The following is a 17454-nucleotide window of genomic DNA, read 5'->3' on the forward strand; positions in this document are numbered from 1 at the left end:
CCCCCTACCTGCATGTTTGTAAGGATGCTGTAAATAGTCCCTACACAAGTCTTTATTTTGAAAGTATGGAGAGTGTGTAAAAATGCCTTAAAATAGTTCCTCAACAGCTTGAGCAGTGCTGACTGGGTGATCAGTAATGCATTCACACAGCAAGGTAAGTCCTTGTACATACCCTACATACTTCACTTTGTCACACAGATGGAAATACACTACAAAAACTAATATGTGAAGCTGTATGCATTGGACAAACTTCCAAAAGTTAATTCAGGCTACTAACAATTTGAATGGAAGTGGAAATCTCACTCCATTCAGTGGAAAGATTTCCTTTTTTTAACTCCTCAAAAAAAAAAACCCCAAAAAGCAAAACCACATTCTTTTGCAATAGCTATTGAATAAATAAAATAAATAACAACAAAACCAAGAAAGCAATGGTGCCTGTAAAAAAAAAGTTAATTCTTATTATGGCACCTCATCAGTGAAAGTCACAGGTTAGTTTTTTTTCTCCTTATTTCTCCCCAGTGACATAAAGCAAATTTACATATCCTAATTACACATTTTTCTCCAGCAAAACTCTACTAGGCCAGACCCTTAGTTTTGCTGGAATCATTAAACTAACTAGAATCCCTACAGATAAAGCACTTCGTGAATCCAGTCCATGAACAAAATTTACCACTGAAACTACTCTTTCAGTGAGTAGTCAGTTGCTATGTTCTTATTAAGATGCACTATAAACACGGAATGAAAAATTAAAGTGATGGCCTTTAGGCAATAAATAAAGCAACTGGATAGATAGGCATGTCTAACTAGTAGCAGTTTGTAAAAAGAAAGGGTCTTACCACTCAGGAAAAGAGGTCTACAAGCCTATGTGACTCACTGGAAGTCCTGATAAGAAGAGGGCTTCACAATTGTTAGCTAACACCTGATTTTTTGTTCCTAATTCAGGTGTGGTTAATTTTCTAAGACCACAATATCATTTTCCACAAGAGCTGCAAAGCAAGTCCACAAACACCACCACAGTGTAGCTTGCTCCACAGGTTAGCTGTACTGGCTTAGGAAAGCTTTTATTCAGCCTAACAGTACCAGCCATCCACTTACCTCTATAAAGCTCTTGCAAACAACCTATGGATTGTAAGCTGAGACACTAGTGTTAAGGACTGAGTGGTATCTTCCTTCCACTAACTTACTGGTTTAACAAATGAAGCTTTCCATTCCAGGCATTTGAGGAATAGAATCATAGAATCACCCAGGTTGGAAGGGACCTCTCTAAAGGTCATCTAGTCCAAACCCCCTGTGCAGTCAGCAGGGGTGTCCTCAATTACATCAGGTTGCCCAGAGCCCTGCTGAGCCTCACCCTGAGTATCTCCAGGGATGAGGCCTCAACAAACTCTCTGGACAATCTGTTCCAGCATTCAACCACCATTATTGTACAGAAGTTTTCCCTAACATCCAATCTAAATCTAGCCTTCTCTAATTTCAAACCATTACCCCTCATCCTATCACTACAGCCATTCATAAACAGTTCCTCTCCAGCCTTCTTGCAGGCTCCCTTCAGGTACCGGAAGGTGGCAATTAGGTCTCTCCAGAGGCTTCCCTTCTCCAGGCTGAACAACCCCAGATTTTTTACACTTTTTTTTTAGCTAATTATGCAATAGGAGATCTGCTGTCATATACTTTTATTTCAGGTACCTTTTTTACAATACTTCTCTTTCTTTAAACACAACTCTTTATATGCAAGGTCAAAACTTTTGAGTTGTATAGTGTAGAAACTCTAAGCAGATGCCAAGTCTGCCTTTCAAAGCAGAGAGAGAAAAAAGAGGAGTTACATATCAGTGAATGGTAGACACACTGTCTCCTCAAAAGGCAGAACTTCTATGAGTCTCACTCCAAATTCCAGGCCTGCATAACAAATCAGCTACAGGGAGCCTTGACAAGAACTTAGAGTTTCACTTAGAAAACGCCTTTCTAAGACAAGGGTAAGTATAGTTTTACAGTTTTATACTGAGGAATTTATTTTTATATAGTTTTAGAATCATAGAATCAGTCAGAGTTGGAAGGGAACACAAGGATCATCTAGTTCCAAGCCCCCTGCCACGGGCAGGGACACCTCACACTACATCAGGCTGCCCAGAGCCTCATCCAGCCTGGCCTTAAACACCTCCAGGCATGGGGCCTCAACCACCTCCCTGCACAACCCATTCCAGGCTCTCACCACTCGCATGGTGAAGAACTTCTTCCTCATGTCCAGCCTGAATCTCCCCACTTCCAGCTTTATTCCATTCCCCCTAGTCCTATCACTACCTGATAGCCTAAAAAGTCCCTCCCCAGCTTTCTTGTAGCCCCCTTCAGACACTGGAAGGCCACAAGAAGGTCTCCTCGGAGCCTTCTCTTCTCCAGACTGAACAGCCCCAACTCTTTCAGTCTGTCCTCATAGGAGAGGAGCTCCAGCCCTCTGATCATCCTGGTGGCCCTTCTCCGGACACCTTCCAGCATGTCCTCTTGTAATAGGGGCTCCAGAACTGGATGCAGTACTCCAGGTGGGGTCTCACCAGAGCTGAGTAGAGGGGCAGAATCCCCTCCCTTGACCTGCTGGCCACACTTCTCTTGATGCAGCCCAGGCTCTGGTTAGCTTTCTGGGCTGCAAGTGCACACTGCTGGCTCCTGGTGAGCTTCTTGTCCACCAGCACCCCCAAGTCCCTCTCCTCAGGGCTGCTCTCCAGTCACTGCCCAGACTGTATTGGTGCTTTGAATTGCCTCGACCCAGATGCAGGACCCTGGCACTTGGTCTTGTTGAATCTCATGAGGAATTTATTGTTATATAGTTTTATATTGAGGAATTTATTCTTATATAGTTTTATATTGAGGGATTTATTTTTAACTTAGTGCACCTAAAATAGAGTACTCACCTTTGCTAGTAATTCCCTGTTTACCGTAAAGTTCACTGTTCCTGGCCCAGCATTGATTTCACTCACTACAGCATCACATTTTAGCTGAAAACAGAAACAAACCCAGAAAGTCCGCATGAAAACAGGGAAACTGGAAAATTGAAACTCACTGTAAATCTAAATTTGATCCACTATAAACATTAAGTGCTATTTATTGGTTTGATGCAATCACAAGTGGATCATTTAATCAATCCTGTTGGAAAAGGGATGATTTTACTATTTCAAATCCATACTTATTAACTCAGTCTGAAATGCCACACTTCACTACAAGCTCTGCATGTCTACAATCAACCAACAACTTACACAGTATCTGACAGCAGATAAAACCCATAATTTAAAAAAAAAAAATCAAGATCAATGTCTTAAAAAAACCTTGAGACAGAAGTTTTGGATTGCTGTTTCTTGAAGTTTGACTGTAATGGCAAAGTTCTGCAGTATTCAGTGATACAAAATAAAACTGTGTAGGGCCAATTTACAATTTCCATAAAGCTCATGTTTTGAAAATTCTGAACTCATAAGGAGTATTGGACCCCCAACACTAATACAAACCTTCTCTTTACACAAATTTTGGTCTCTTTGTAGGCTAAGAGTTCTGGATCTCAAAGAAAAAAAAAAAAAAAGCAGGGGGGGAGGTGGGGGAGAGGGGGTGATACAAAGTGTATAAAAGGCAACACAATCCCTTTATCATCTGGTCAGCATCTTTGAGAAAGGCAAGCTACACATTCCTACTGAAACTCATCAGCATGAAGAAATTCTACCCACATGCCAGACACTAACTTAACCAGGAGAAGAAATCATGGTGAGGCTTGAAGTTCTTTTATGTTCACAATCTCCAATAACAAACTCCTACGTTTATTCACAAACTACATGAAAAAACCAAACAACTTCTGGTACTGAGTAAGAATTCCCCACCTTATTATTTTCCAAAAGGTCCTTTTTACTTATGGGACAGAGAGAAAACAGAAATTCCCACTGAACTGTCTTCAAACCATTTGTTCTGCTAAATGTTTTCTACATAATCTGTCATTTGTCACCTCAGTGTTTTTATCTCACTTTAAGTGCTTGTTTGGCTTCTCCATAGCTTTAACAACCTCTCCTCCTTAGGTAATCAGATCTCCCTGCACCTAAGGCTTGGACCAGAATGCCAGTATGTTGTACAAAGGAATGAAAACCCCACAACGTGTGGGTGTCCCCTCCCCAAAGAATTAACAGTTCAAAGATGAGACAAGAGCCAATGAACCAGATGAAATCAAAAGACTGTGTGATGTTAGAAGGATAGAGGTAAAAATTTTTAGGCTAAATAAGCTTATAATGAATTAGCCTGAAACCAGGATAAAGAACAAAAGACCTTTAAGACTAAAGGACAGGATGATCTCAGAGGCTAAGAAAACCAGACACAAGTCACAGTGATTAGAAGCAGTATCTAAATACAGTAAGATTCTGTCAACTTTTGTAGATAATGCCTTCTGTAGATCTCGTTTTGCATGCTGCTCCTTTTTTATGCTGTAGTTAGTCTTAACACCACACTACTGTCATTTCCCGGACTAACAACACCTGAAGAAAACCTGCTCCTCTAAGAAACCTCAATTTCCTGCAGTTAGGTATTTGAAAGTCTGGCCTGTTTGCCCCACAGGCAAAATTTATTCATTGCTATTCTAGGGCTCGATTCTGCAGTCTTTGGTTTTTTAAGCCACTGCATACTCAATCTTTTCCTCAAGTTTTGGGCACCAGGACAGACCATGTTGTTCCCTTTAGATAGCCCCCCCCACCTTCTCACATATATTTTACTCCCTAAACATTTAAAAAGAATAATTTCACAAGAACTTTATCTAAAAGTGTCTTCCCTGGGAAGACTCTGTGTACAATTACACTAGGTGCAATCATTAAACTACTCTAATCCAAACAGATGCTTGGAGAAAGAATACTATTTACCTTAGAATGCCTGCTACACCTCTATTTGTTTTGCATAAATATATGATTAATGTATTAGCATACCTGTTTAGCTAGCTTCTGAGCTTGAAGATTAAGGTCTTGTGACAAGAAACCACTAGAATTGTCTTCTGTTACAGAGGCAATGGAAAGCTGGAAATCAGCAACACACCTGAAAAAAAAAAGAACATACAAAAATCAGGGGAAAAGCCTGTGGAAATGATTGGTAGATTTGGCAGATCCAAGCTGACTCTGTATGTGACAAGCCTAATTGCCAAGTGTAACTCAGTCACATACCTGCAAGTTCACTATGTTTAGAAAACTGCAATATAAGGCTAAATATTACCTTTGTTCTAAGACAATCAGAATATAGATCGTGAGAACACCATTCCAGAATAAACAAAAGTTATGCTCATGAATAAATACAATTTATTTGCTAACATCATTACACTAGGAAAAAAAATTCATTACTTCACAACTGGTTGTAAGCAGTTTCACGTTCAGATCATTAATACTGAAACATTTGCCATTCAAGCACTGTCTGTAATTTGTAGAGCTCTTGAAGCAATCACATTTGTTTTGAGCTTGTTTATACAAATGCAGCAATTCAATTAGATTTAGGTATCTTCTTAAAACTGGCTTGGTATAGTAGTTTAGGTTTGGGTTTCTTCTGTGTTTCTTTTCCCCTACAGTCCTATTAAGGTCTTGCAATAACAAGCACAACAGAAAATAATACAACATTGTAAGATAAAACGTGAACACTACCGTTTCTTGGAGACAGGAACAGCTGATATGGACTTTATCAAAATTTCTGGTGGCAAATCCAAAACCTTTGAAAGCTGTATTTGAAATAAAGAACAAAGTGGTTAAAGCAAAAAAAAAAAAAGATCCCAGGAAAAACACCTCTCCCTGTTTAAATACCCATGGGAGATGCAACAGTTATGTTTGAAAACAAACTTCAATCCAGGTAAGAAAGCAAGTATTTATTAACTATTACAAACAATAAATAAATAACAAAACCCAGTACAAATCCAAGAAGTCAGAGAATCATTAAGGCTAGCAAACACCTCTAAGATCATAATTGATCAAAGAATCATTAAGGTTGGAAAAGACATTTAATATCATCAGGTCCAAGCGTCAAATCAACACCACCATGCCCACTAAACCACTTCTCAAAGTGCCTTAGAAAAGGCGGCAAAACATCACTTATCTCTTCCTCTTTTGTCTTTTATTCCCCTACGAAGGATCCCATCAAGCCCTGGCACGCCTTTATCGACTTGTCCAGTCACTACACCTCACTGAGCGCATCCCGCATCCGTAAGCGGGGGACAAGGAGGGCCACACCGTGGCAGGGCCTCATTAAGAAGCTACGAACGGCTGGATTCTTGCCAAGAGTCAGAATGTCCTGATTATTTCCCAAGAGCTTTAAGCCTGCGGGAAATCTGTATGCACGGTGAGGGGCTGGCAGCGGAAGGAGCCGCAATGCCCCCATGGGACTTGTCCAGGCTCCCGCCTAGGGCCAGCAGTGCCTCCAGAACGGGGCGGAGCAGGGAAGCCCGCACCAAGCCCCTTGGCTACGGGTCGGACCCACCGTGAAAGGATGAGAGAGGAAGCGTCAGCGTTTGAGGGCGTGAAGGGGACACCTCGGCTATGGCGCATCCCTCCTCCGCTCAAGCTGCAGGAGGGAGCGATGTACCTGGGAAGCGATGCTCCTCCTAAAGGCACAGGCTGCCATAGCTGCACCGCCAGTCGGAAGGTCGCGGCCGCCCCTTCCCCCCCACCTCTTCTTTCCGCCCGCCCAGGGGCGGGCTGGGCCGTATAATTCCCAGGAAGAGGCTGGGAGAAGGACAAGCCCATTGGTGCGGTTGCGCGGAGCACATGCGCAGGCGCAGAAGGGACTGTCCACCCCTCCCATGCGAGGCAGTGGCAGCGCCACAGCTTTTCGCGGGCGAGAGGGGAGCTGGGTGGTGCTGCCGGTCTGCGCGTGCGCCGCGCGTCAGCACCGCTCTGCGCGGCCCCTCCCACCCCAGTTTCGGCGGTGGGGACTCAGCTGGGGCTGCTCGGTGTTGGGGCGTGAGAGGAGCGACATGAGCACGTGCTCCGTCTCCAAGGTGAGGGGCTGGGGGCCTTCAGCCGCTGCTCCGGGCGCACCGGCTCGGAAGGGCTGCGGAGTTTCGCTCCCCTCATGCTGGGGCGGCTGCAGGCCTTGTGCCGCAGCGGGCAGGGCCAGCACACCCGAGGCTGTGGCTGTTCCCCGCGCCTCGGCGGGACAGGGGCTTTGTCTGACCTGAGCGGCCTCTTCGGGGCGGTCCCTGCCGGATCCCCCGTGAGGAGAGCAGCAGTGCGGGTGCCGTAGGAACTGACCAGCAGCATTGCCTTGTTGCATCTTGCGTCTTCCTCTCTTCTTATCTTCATCCCCTGTCGGTTCCCTCATCCCTTCTGCCCAAACTCTCAGCTCCCTGTTGTGCTCTCTGCTCTCTTCCTTTCCAGTGTCAAGTCCTGGGGGCTCTTCCTCCGTGCCCTGACGTTCACTTACTCCCGCTTTACCCATGACTTTTCTCCCAGTAAGCATTCAGCCCTTCTGCCGTGCTCCTCTGTCCCGTTAGCATTGAATAAGCGTTTGTGCTTGAGGTAAACTTCACCGAGAACTCAGCAGTAGTGGTGTGGCTGTAGATTATGTCCCTTCCAGATAAAGTCTGTTTGTATTGCTTACTGCCACTTTGAAACGCTCTGCATCTTTCTCCAAGACTAATTTAATGGAGAAATAAAAATGCTGTCACTTAGTGTTAAATATCTATTATCAGCTAGGCATCCCTGTGCTGAAAGCTTTCATCTGGCCCGCAGTCAGAACTATCAGCAAAGACAGTGCATCCTTTGGAGTGTTAGCGTATAGCAAGACTTAAAATGTTGTATTGGAACTTTCAAACTTGTTTTCTGGTTTGCTTGCTCGGATAGTGAACAATAGCAGTGGTTCACAGCAAGAGGGGCTGCGTTCTGTCACGGGAAGGTCCCTCTCCCTTACATTGCTGTTCACTGAACTGTGATGTACAGGCTGGATGCTTTGGTGTGGAAGACGCTGTGCAGGTTATTACTTTCAGGAGTAAAGGGAAGTACTGCCAAGCAAAGTTAAAACTTCTTCTGAAACAGGTGGATTTCCCTTTCAAAATTGGCTGTTGCTTTTAGGTTGTGAAAAGTGTCTCCCTACTTTACCTCTCACACCATATGTGCAATACTTTACCATTTTATATTCTAGTTTCTGTTATATTTAGTATAGTAAGGACATCCAATGCTTGCAAAGCATTAAAGATTATTCGTGTTTGTTTTGATTAAGCATGCATTTGATTTGATTAACCTTACCTGATTTATTGTTAGTTTGGATTATTCCAGCTGTGCTGTCATGAGCTACTGTTTTGATGTGTACTGTAACAAAGCATTTTGTAGTGGAATGGTCCAGAGTGTTTAGGATTTGTAGAATAATCACAACTTTTGTCCAGCTGGTTTTAGATAGTTGTTAATATACATGGTAGAATGAAAAAGTGTCTGAAGGCATCTCCAATTCATAAGAGTGTTTTTCAGAGAGAAAAAACATTGTTCATAAGTGTTTTACTGCAATATCTTACTTGTTTTAAGAACGAAAATAACCCTATCCAAAGTCACCCAACAGACTAGTGCCTATGATCAACTGAACAAACCTCTGGGTTTCATTTTCACTACCATTTGTAGGTCATTGTAGGATCCTTATGCTACTGGCTAAACTATGCTAGACTAAATTCGGTAATCTTTGCTTGTATAAACATCTCCACTGAGAAATGGGATTGAATCAGTCTATCTAGTTTGAATGCTTGTGTGTTTCCTTCCCCCTTGGTGCAGCCCAAGGAACCTCACGGTGAGAGTTAGGGAATGCATATGATTTCTGATGCACAGGATGTTGTTACTCTACTTCAAAAAAGATGAGTTTTTATTCAAGAGGCTGGGGTGAAGATTTTCAGATTTTCTAGAGGAAAAATGAGAAAAACCTTCCAGGATTCAAAACTTGTGTTTTATTTCTTGCTCCTTCTCCTTTATTTCCTTTGTGATGAAACAAATCTAACTGGGATATTATCTAGAGAACTTCTTAGAGATGAGTTTTTATTTATCTGAATTTTTCCCAAACCATTTGTCACTCTGCTTCTAACCATCTTTACTTTTTCAACCATCTTTTTGAGTTGGGATGCACTTGTCCTCTGTAGCTGCAGCATGTTGTTGGCTTTTGTAAGCACTTACTGTGTTGTTCTGAATCACCTTATCTATGCATCCCTGCCTCTTGTGCTTTTTTTATTGTTGTGGGGCTTATTTTGTTGTTGTTAACTGAAACTGTACTGAGAAAACTATTGATGTGCTCCAAGGGAATCATGTCTTATAGCCTCCAACAGGCTTAGAATTCAGATATTTAAAGAGTCTTCTGCTGTTCTACTTATTGTTGCATTGAAGTACATAATGTATCCTAACATATACTAAATATGCTGTAACACTGCTTCCACTATTTTTCCAGCTTGAAACAGGAATATGAAAGGACAAAATGCAAATTGATATCCTTATGATTCTTGGAGTTGAGTTCAAATTGTTGGTTTAATGGAGCACTGAAATTAAAAGACAGTAAAGTGGCCTCAAGAGCCAGAGTCAGACTGATGCTCATGTTGAAGTTTATTTTTTTGCTATTCTCTAGGGCTGCTTTGTTTTTAAACCAAGTCCCAAGAAGAGAAGGGTGTCTCATAAACCAGGTTAGTGTGTTTTGATATGTTTCTGTGCTTGAGAAGGGTTAATTGTGGAAGGTGCACCACATCTGATTGAGTTTTGCCATAATTGCATGAGGATTTCTTTTGCTCTTTGATGTCAATATTGCTGAAACTCACTTCTTCAGAGGAACCCCAGCAAATTGTTGGCTAGTGTAAGTGTTTTTTTTTTTTCATCTCCAGTAATCAGGATTGTGTAGCTATTTTTGTCTTGCCATGTTTAGGTTTTTTTACAAGAAAATTCCTTCCCATGCTACCACAAACTGTTTGCTGATTGAAAAACTATTTGTCTGAAGAGTCTGAATGAGCCACTTTGAAGTCATGTGAGTCAGAAATGATATCCCATTCCTAGGTCTTACCATATTCTGGATAGTTTGTTTAAGTTTCTTCAGGAAAAGAAGACAGACAAGCTATTTGTGAAGATCCCATGATTTCTGCCCAGGAGTATTTGTTATATGTATTTTCTCCAGTCTGTATACTGCATATACAGGCTTCTTGTCATTTGAAGAATACTGAACAGGACTGACACTTACTGGAGCCACAAATAATGCTGCTTAAATAGTTGTTTGAGACTCAGGGAGGAAATTTACTATTCAGTTAAACCTTTTTTTGGCATCACTAGATCTGTCAAAAGGTTTGACAATTTGTATTAAAAAAAGGGGAGGGGAAAGTAGTAGGCCAGATTTTTGTGGAAATCACCACATGCTCATTCATTACTGGAGAAGCTTACTATAACACCTGCTTTAAAATGAATCCCAAATCCAGTCTGTCACTCCAAGTTATTGTAAGATAAATAAATCCACCAGCCAAGTCCTGTGCCCTTAAACCACATTAAAATTTTGCCCCTCGCTAATCTTGCAAAACCAAAAACGTAGTATCCAGTAATGTTTGGATAAATCCTACCATAGATGCTCTTCTAGTTAGAAGATGCTCGGAGACAGAAAAATAAATTTGGCTCAACTACCCCTGAAAGAGAGAGGAACGTGAACTAGTTTGGCTGCTCACAGCAGTTGGTTAGAATAGTATTCTAAATAAATAGTATTTTGGTGTGCATCCTTCCAGGTTGTTAAGGGGAGAGATGGAGGATGAGAGAGACCACTTGTTTCTCATTTACATATCTGTTTTGGGTGGGTTTTATGCTTCTCAAGATTGAAGATGCTCATCAACTGTTTTTTCTAAAGATCAGAGCACTGCTGGTGCTCCATTGAATGGCCACCAAATAGACATTAATGTCTAGCAAATTAACTTTTTTACATGCATATGTTCAGAAAAAAAATAAATTATTTACATCTTAATGTTGCCTTGTAGTAATAGTTAAGGACTATTTACTTAACCTTCACTTTTGTTGCCCTCCTGGGTGGTGGTAGTGAGGCTTGAAACCTACACCAGGCCTCCTAAATGTATGTTGGGAGTAGGAGGATGGCTCCAAAACAGTAGTTTTTGGGGTTTTTTTGCATTTTTTGTTGGTGGTGCTTGTTTGTTTGTTTTGGGCTTGGTGATGGTTGGTTGGGTTTTTGGTTGTTGTTTTTTTAAGGGAAGTGTAAATTGTTTGAATATGGGAGGAAGTATAACAAGAAAAATCTCACTTGTTTGTGCTAGTTTCTCATCTTACTTCTGTCTTTCCCTTTTCCAGCTGTAAGCTGGTGGAGAGTTTCTGTGCTCACATCTGTGAGGCAGAGCAGCACCTGGGAAGCCAGATGTACTCAGAGAGTGCCAAGACACTGTTTTACCAAAGAAGGATCTGATTCTGTTTTTCTTTTTTATAAAGAGCATGCATGGAGGTGAAAAGCAATTTAGAGGCGAGCCAGAAAAGCAGACCTGGTTTGCACTGAAAAGTTTTGCTGGCATAGTTCTTAAATGAATTTTGGAAGTAAAGAAACTTGTATTTCATTTAACCTGACAGTTGCCATACTGTTTTTAGGACGTTGATGTTAGCTGCATCTGCCAAGGGGAAAAGAAAGGATTTTCATACATCCTTGCAAGCCTTTATAGTTCATATCTAACTGTAATAGTTAAGGATGATTGAATATTTAATAGGTGAGAGACCTCCAAAACTTTCTGAAGCAAGGGAAAGATTTTTTTCTTCTAAATTTTATTACATTTTGAGAATAAAGGTTGCCCTGATTTGGCCCTTAGCTAATCTGTAAAAAAAGCCAGATCTTTGCATTCTGCCTGCACGCTTGGGTTAATATATTCTATTTGTTACCTCACTTATTCTACCAGATACCAGCAGTTAATTAATTGGTTAAGAGAAAATTCATCTCCCGTATGTATATGAAAATGTTATTTTTTAGTTTTGATAATCCAATTTGTGCTTGCCTTTGCTTTTTGTCTTTCTAGATGATGATTTTGGAGAAGGAAAGAGTGATTCAGAGGATAGTGAGCTGCGATTCATTATTTGTCAGTCCTTATGGAAAAAGATCAAAGCAGAAACTGAGGTGAGTTGTGCATCTCATACTGAAATAGTGTTTTGCATTTGTAACAATGCTGCTTCCATCTTTGCTTCTGGAGATCTTGTGTTTTGCATGCTTAAAAGGGCAATTAGTTAAAGCAGTTAAAGGGCCAGAAATATTGACTGAGACTGAAATCCCTGTCCAGAATATAAATTAGTAATAAGTCACTCAATTATACATTACTTCTGACCAGAGAACTGTGTGCTTTTTGTACTGCAAGCTGCTGCCTCCTAGTTTCTCTTCTTATTAATTGTCTTTTTTATTAATTACTGGCATACTGCTGTTTTCTGCCTTCAGTGCTCCCTACCTGCCTTCAGTGCATGCCAGCTGTCAGAGGATTTTGGGTTGTTCTTGACCTCTGTGACCTCAGTGTTACAAAGTTCATAGCGGCCCTGTATGGATGTCAAAGACTGAATAACACAGCTGGAAGCACAGTCTATTGAAATAGTATGCCCAGTGTCAGAGGGGTTTTCTGGTGGGAATCAAAGTTAATTTCATACAGGACTGTGGCCTCCTAATTGTCATGTGTTAGATGGCATGCTGTTATGTCCCTGTAGCCAGCTGGCTTGCATTATAGTATGAACAATTGTTTCTGTACAGCAGGGATTTCCTCTTCTGTTCAGTGTCAAGGATTCTGGGCAAGTATTCCATATTCCTCTGCCTGCTGTTGGGCTCCGGACATTATGAGAATTTTCTTTCCACAGCGTGTTTTGGGATGTACAGTAGAAGCCAGCTGGATGTAGCTTCCAATTTGTACCCTTGGGTTAAACTCAGAAATTCCTCTGATGTGTTGTTCCTGCTATTCCATGATCCAGCTCGCTTTGACTAGTCAGCACCCTCTTCAAACCTTAATATCCAGGTTGTGCAAAACACTGCACTGATTATAGAGAACACAGAGAAGTTTGTGGAGATGTTTGGTATCTTCCTCCTAACTGCTTCAACTTGATGGGTTAGCTACCAGCATTGGCAGTAATGCTAGCAGCTGTGCCAGAAACTGCCTTGTTAGCTGCACAATGGATACATAGGGAAGATGACATTCTGTAACTATTCTTGAAGAGTTTCTCTCGGGTCTTCTTTCCTTGGCACAGCATTGTCAAAGCTTTTGAGACAGTGCCTCTACGCAGCCAACAGTGGCTCATGATTTTCGTATTGAAGAAGTGGTGGGGTTTTTTCCTGTTTCTCTAAGGATTTCTCCCAGAGCAGCAGGCCAAGCCCATCATAGCCAAAGTCTCGCTTCTCAGAAACACCGAGCCATTGCCACCTAGAAAATCATCCTTCTATCCTGTTCTAAATCTCCCACCCTTATTTTCTTTGAGACTTCTAGGAGTTTGATAAATACTTTCTTCTTTTCTTCTTCCTCACGGTGAAAGACAGTTCATTCTAAGTTGACAAATTGATATAGGCCTTGCCTTAGAGTTTGCTTTGTCCAAGAATAGACTTCCTGCAGTTACTTATTGCTATGCATAGAATTTTCTTTATCTATCTTACGGGGCATCTCATTTTTCTTTTTTTTTAATGAGTTTTGAATTACCATCCTGTTATCCCACTGTTAGCAAGCTTGGAGGTGATGATTGTTCTTACATATAAAATTGTGTGATAATCCAGGTCGGAAAGAACCCTAGAAAGTCTCTAGTCTGAACTCTTGCTAGAGATGGCCACTGCTACTTCATTTAAAATTAAATTCACTGCCATGTGCCTCACTACTTGCTGCTAATAAATCTAGATGATGATTTTATTGGGGTTGGGGGTTTAATCTTGTTTCTAACATCTGTGTTCTGGGGTATATATTAATATATTGAACTTCAGAGTACATTTTTTTTTCATGTCCTAGCAGAAGGCTAGACTAGGAGTAGGAGATATTTTTCAAAGGCACATACATAATAAAAGAAATATGAAAAGCTGCCACTATGTATCTGTTTCTACAAGTTTTATCTCACTTTTCCATATATTCCTGTATATACATATTGCATGAAAACCATCCAGAAGGGCAAAAGAGTGTAGCAAATATGGCAGTTGTATGGTTTAATATTTTTTCCTATGAAACATACATAATGCCTTCCATGCTTTCATCCTGAATTGGATTTGGAGAAGATGAACATTTGCTGTCATTTTGCTGTCATTTAGATCTCTCAGAAAAATGTTTACTTGCATTTTGTAAGCCAAGAGGGAAATAATAAGAGTTTTCATGAGCATTCTTTTAGAAAGTAATAATATTGTTTTACTGCTCCTGTGTCACTCACATCTTGGCAGTATGTTGGTTTCTCCTTTAAAACTTGGTGGTGTGACAACACAGTTAAGCTCATTTGCTTTCCAAGTTATTGCTGAGGTATTTGACCACAAGTTCCGAGGTGGGAAATGTCTGTTTGCCACACAGTGAATAAATGATCGTTTTTATAGTTCACAGCTGTGGTGGGCTCACCCTGACTGGATGCCAGGTCCCCACCAAAGCTGCTCTGTCACTCCTCTCAACTGGACAGGGGAGAACAAATAGAATGAAAGGCTTGTGAATTGAGATAAAGACAGGGAGATCACTCAGCAACTACTATCCGAGGCAAACCAAACTTGATTTGGGGATAAATTAGTTTAATTTCTTAACAAATTGGAGTAAGATAATGAGAAATAAACCCAAATCTTAAACCCCTTACCCAGCACCCCTCTCTTCTTCCCAAGGGGCCACAGCTTCCTTCAGGCATCCACTTGCTTTGTCATGTGGTCCTCCATGGATGGGATGCAGATGGATATGTGCCCCACTGTTAATCTCCATGGGCAGGCAGCACGATCTTCATGCATGATGTTCAACACAGGCTGCACAAGAATGTCTACTCTGGTGCCTTTCTCTCCTTTGCTGACCTGGGTGTCCGAGAGTTGTTTCTCTTGCGCATTCTCACTCCTCTCTCTGGCTGCACTTCTTCTGCAGCAGCTCTTTCCATTTCATAAATGCATTGTCACAGAGGCACTACCACCATTGCTCATGGGCTTAGCCTTGGCTGGTGGAAGATCCATCTTGGAACTGGCTGCAAAACTGCGTTGGACTCTCAGACGCAGAGAAACTTCTAGCAGCTTCTCACTGAAGCCTGTACCCTCCCCTAGCTACCAAAACCTTGCCATGCAAACCCAATACGACAGGAAAACTTAGGGTTACTTAACATTTTGTCCTGGAGTTTTAAAGATTAAAAATCATGAAGGAAAGGAGTAAGAAAAATAAGTTGTCCTGATGTTTCCACATTTTAATAAATAAAATCTCTCTTTTTTTTTTTTTTTTTCCAGCGTATACAGGAAGGCTTGAATAAGCAGTTTTTTGATAATCTAGTAAATTTTTTGAAGCAGTCTCATTCTGACTTCCAAGAGAAGACCCCAGAATGGACTCATGGGATGAAGCCCAGAGAAATCCCTACTGCAGCTCTTGTCTTAGGTAATTTTTAAATTTTGTTACATACATCTGCTTAAAACTGACACAGAGGTCAAAGAAAAATGCATTGCTGACTTCCAGCAATTACTGTGAGCAGTATCAGCTTCAGAAATGTTAACAGAAGAGATTGGGCTGGGAGAAGGAAGCAGGGTAAGACATTCTGTTTTATCTCTATGTCCACTAAGTTAATACGTTTGCCAAGGGGCTGTCTAAGGCAACTGGTAGTGATTTGTGCTTTTTTTCTTGAGGTAGCAGTAGTGGAGATGCTTTGATTCTGTCTCAGTTTCTGCCACCAACCTACTTGGTGGTCTCTATAACTAACCATGGAGTAATACATGTTCTTGCAGTGCATCTTTACATGTAGGAAAGCAGTATCATCATCTTGTACAAATAGCAGAGGGTGAAGAAAGTATCTGAAGTTCTTATTCCTGGAGTTGATGAACGTCTGAAGGGTTTGGTTTGTTTGTGTGGGGTTTTGTTTGTTTGTTTTGTTTCTGCTTCCCTGACCACCACCACCACTCTGCCCCCCTTTATTTGAAATTATTGTAACTAATCCTATATCTGATTCAAGGCAACTTGATTCCGTTTTCAGTGGATCATTTTAGGGAACATAAAATCAGACCTATGCTTCAAATTTATGTGTGAACGTTAACAAGGCATGGAAGGTTACCTGCTTTTGTAGGTAGTAGAAAGTGTGAAGCTCCTGCTCTGAATATTTCTGTGGAATAACCTGTGAATTTCTTTCTGGAGGCATTTGTCTTTTTTTTTTTTTTTTTTTTTTTGGTTTACTAATGGTGTTAACAAATGCAGTAAATATTGCATAGTTCACGGGAAATTCAGAGAGTAGTTCATACGAACTTGTAATTTTCCTTCTTATGTAAGCCAGGTGAGGATCCAGGTCTCAAGTGTATGCAGCTGCTCTTTAGAGACAGTGAATTTCATCCTTTTGTCTGCAGACTGTAGATGACTCTGAATGGCTTCTGAGGGTATGAGTAGCAGAGAAGTTAGAAAACGAATCCTACTCCTTGCAGGATTACACCTGTAAGAAATTTTACTCTAAAAAAATTTCCCCTCAAAATGTAAGGGTCTTTGCAGTGATTCCCTTTTCCTTTTTAATGAGATACTATTAACATGTATGCCTAATCTTGTGCTAGTTTGTCATCTTTCTTCCTAGGTGATGTGATGCTTTTTCATAACTAGTGTGAGGTGTCCCTGCCTATGGCAGGGGGGTTGGAACTAGGTGATCCTTGTGGTCCTCTTGATTCTGTGATTCTATGATTCTAATTTCGATGAATATTTGAGGTCTGTTTTGGAAGGTTTTTTTTCTTGTCTGCTCTCCACTTAATTTTTCAGTCATTGTTGTCACAAATCACAGGAAAATTGCCCTTTAAAATTTGTCCTTTTTTTCTAGGTGTGAATGTTACAGATCACAACATGACTTTCAGAAGCCTCTCTGAAGTCCTTCAGAATAACATTACTCCTTATATAGCCTTGCTGGAAGCCAAAGATTGTGCAGGTAAATACTGCAGTAGCTTTGCTGCTCCTTCTAGGTAAACTGTTTAATGAACTAGAAATCATAGCTTTTGTCCCCAAATGTAAGAATAATGGAATGGAGAGGTCATGAAAACTTGTTAAAGATTAACTCAACCCCATGTTAGCATAGAAGTAATGCCTTCTGTATTTTAAGAGATATTCAGTTCCAGTTTAAAACAATGAAGATTGAAATGTTACTTAATGGTGGCATGTGTCAAGAACGTGCTGCTTGGTGTATTGCATGTTGATATTGTAGGTTGGCTTTCCTCTTGTTCAATTGCACAGTGTGTGCATGCATTCCACCTTTTAAATGCTTAGTCACATTAGTACAGTGAGGGAATGGGTAGAAAAGAGAAGGGAGAAAAGAAGGTTCTGGGGAGTTCTTCAATATCTGCATTTCAATACCTCAAGGGGAC

The 17454-nt window shown here is 41.0% G+C and overlaps 2 protein-coding genes across 3 annotated transcripts in view; one reads left to right on the top strand and one right to left on the bottom strand.

The window, feature by feature from the left end:
• RARS2 (arginyl-tRNA synthetase 2, mitochondrial) overlaps positions 1 to 6606 on the bottom strand; it is a 43797-nt gene extending 37191 nt beyond the window's left edge. The window contains exons 1-4 of the mRNA XM_054397609.1: positions 6568 to 6606; positions 5637 to 5710; positions 4938 to 5043; positions 2904 to 2987 (exon numbers count right to left, since the gene is read on the bottom strand). Of these exons, the coding sequence (XP_054253584.1) occupies positions 2904 to 2987; positions 4938 to 5043; positions 5637 to 5710; positions 6568 to 6606 (303 nt within the window). The remainder of the gene's footprint in view (positions 1 to 2903; positions 2988 to 4937; positions 5044 to 5636; positions 5711 to 6567) is intronic.
• Positions 6607 to 6917: 311 nt separating this feature from the next.
• ORC3 (origin recognition complex subunit 3) overlaps positions 6918 to 17454 on the top strand; it is a 43043-nt gene continuing 32506 nt past the window's right edge. For both annotated transcript variants that reach the window (XM_054399170.1, XM_054399171.1), the window contains exons 1-5: positions 6918 to 6982; positions 9577 to 9631; positions 11984 to 12081; positions 15364 to 15508; positions 16917 to 17021. In XM_054399170.1, coding sequence (XP_054255145.1) covers positions 6959 to 6982; positions 9577 to 9631; positions 11984 to 12081; positions 15364 to 15508; positions 16917 to 17021 — 427 coding nt within the window. In that variant the 5' untranslated portion in view covers positions 6918 to 6958. The remainder of the gene's footprint in view (positions 6983 to 9576; positions 9632 to 11983; positions 12082 to 15363; positions 15509 to 16916; positions 17022 to 17454) is intronic.

Source organism: Indicator indicator, chromosome 2, assembly GCF_027791375.1.
Source record: "Indicator indicator isolate 239-I01 chromosome 2, UM_Iind_1.1, whole genome shotgun sequence".
Classification (NCBI taxonomy): domain Eukaryota; kingdom Metazoa; phylum Chordata; class Aves; order Piciformes; family Indicatoridae; genus Indicator; species Indicator indicator.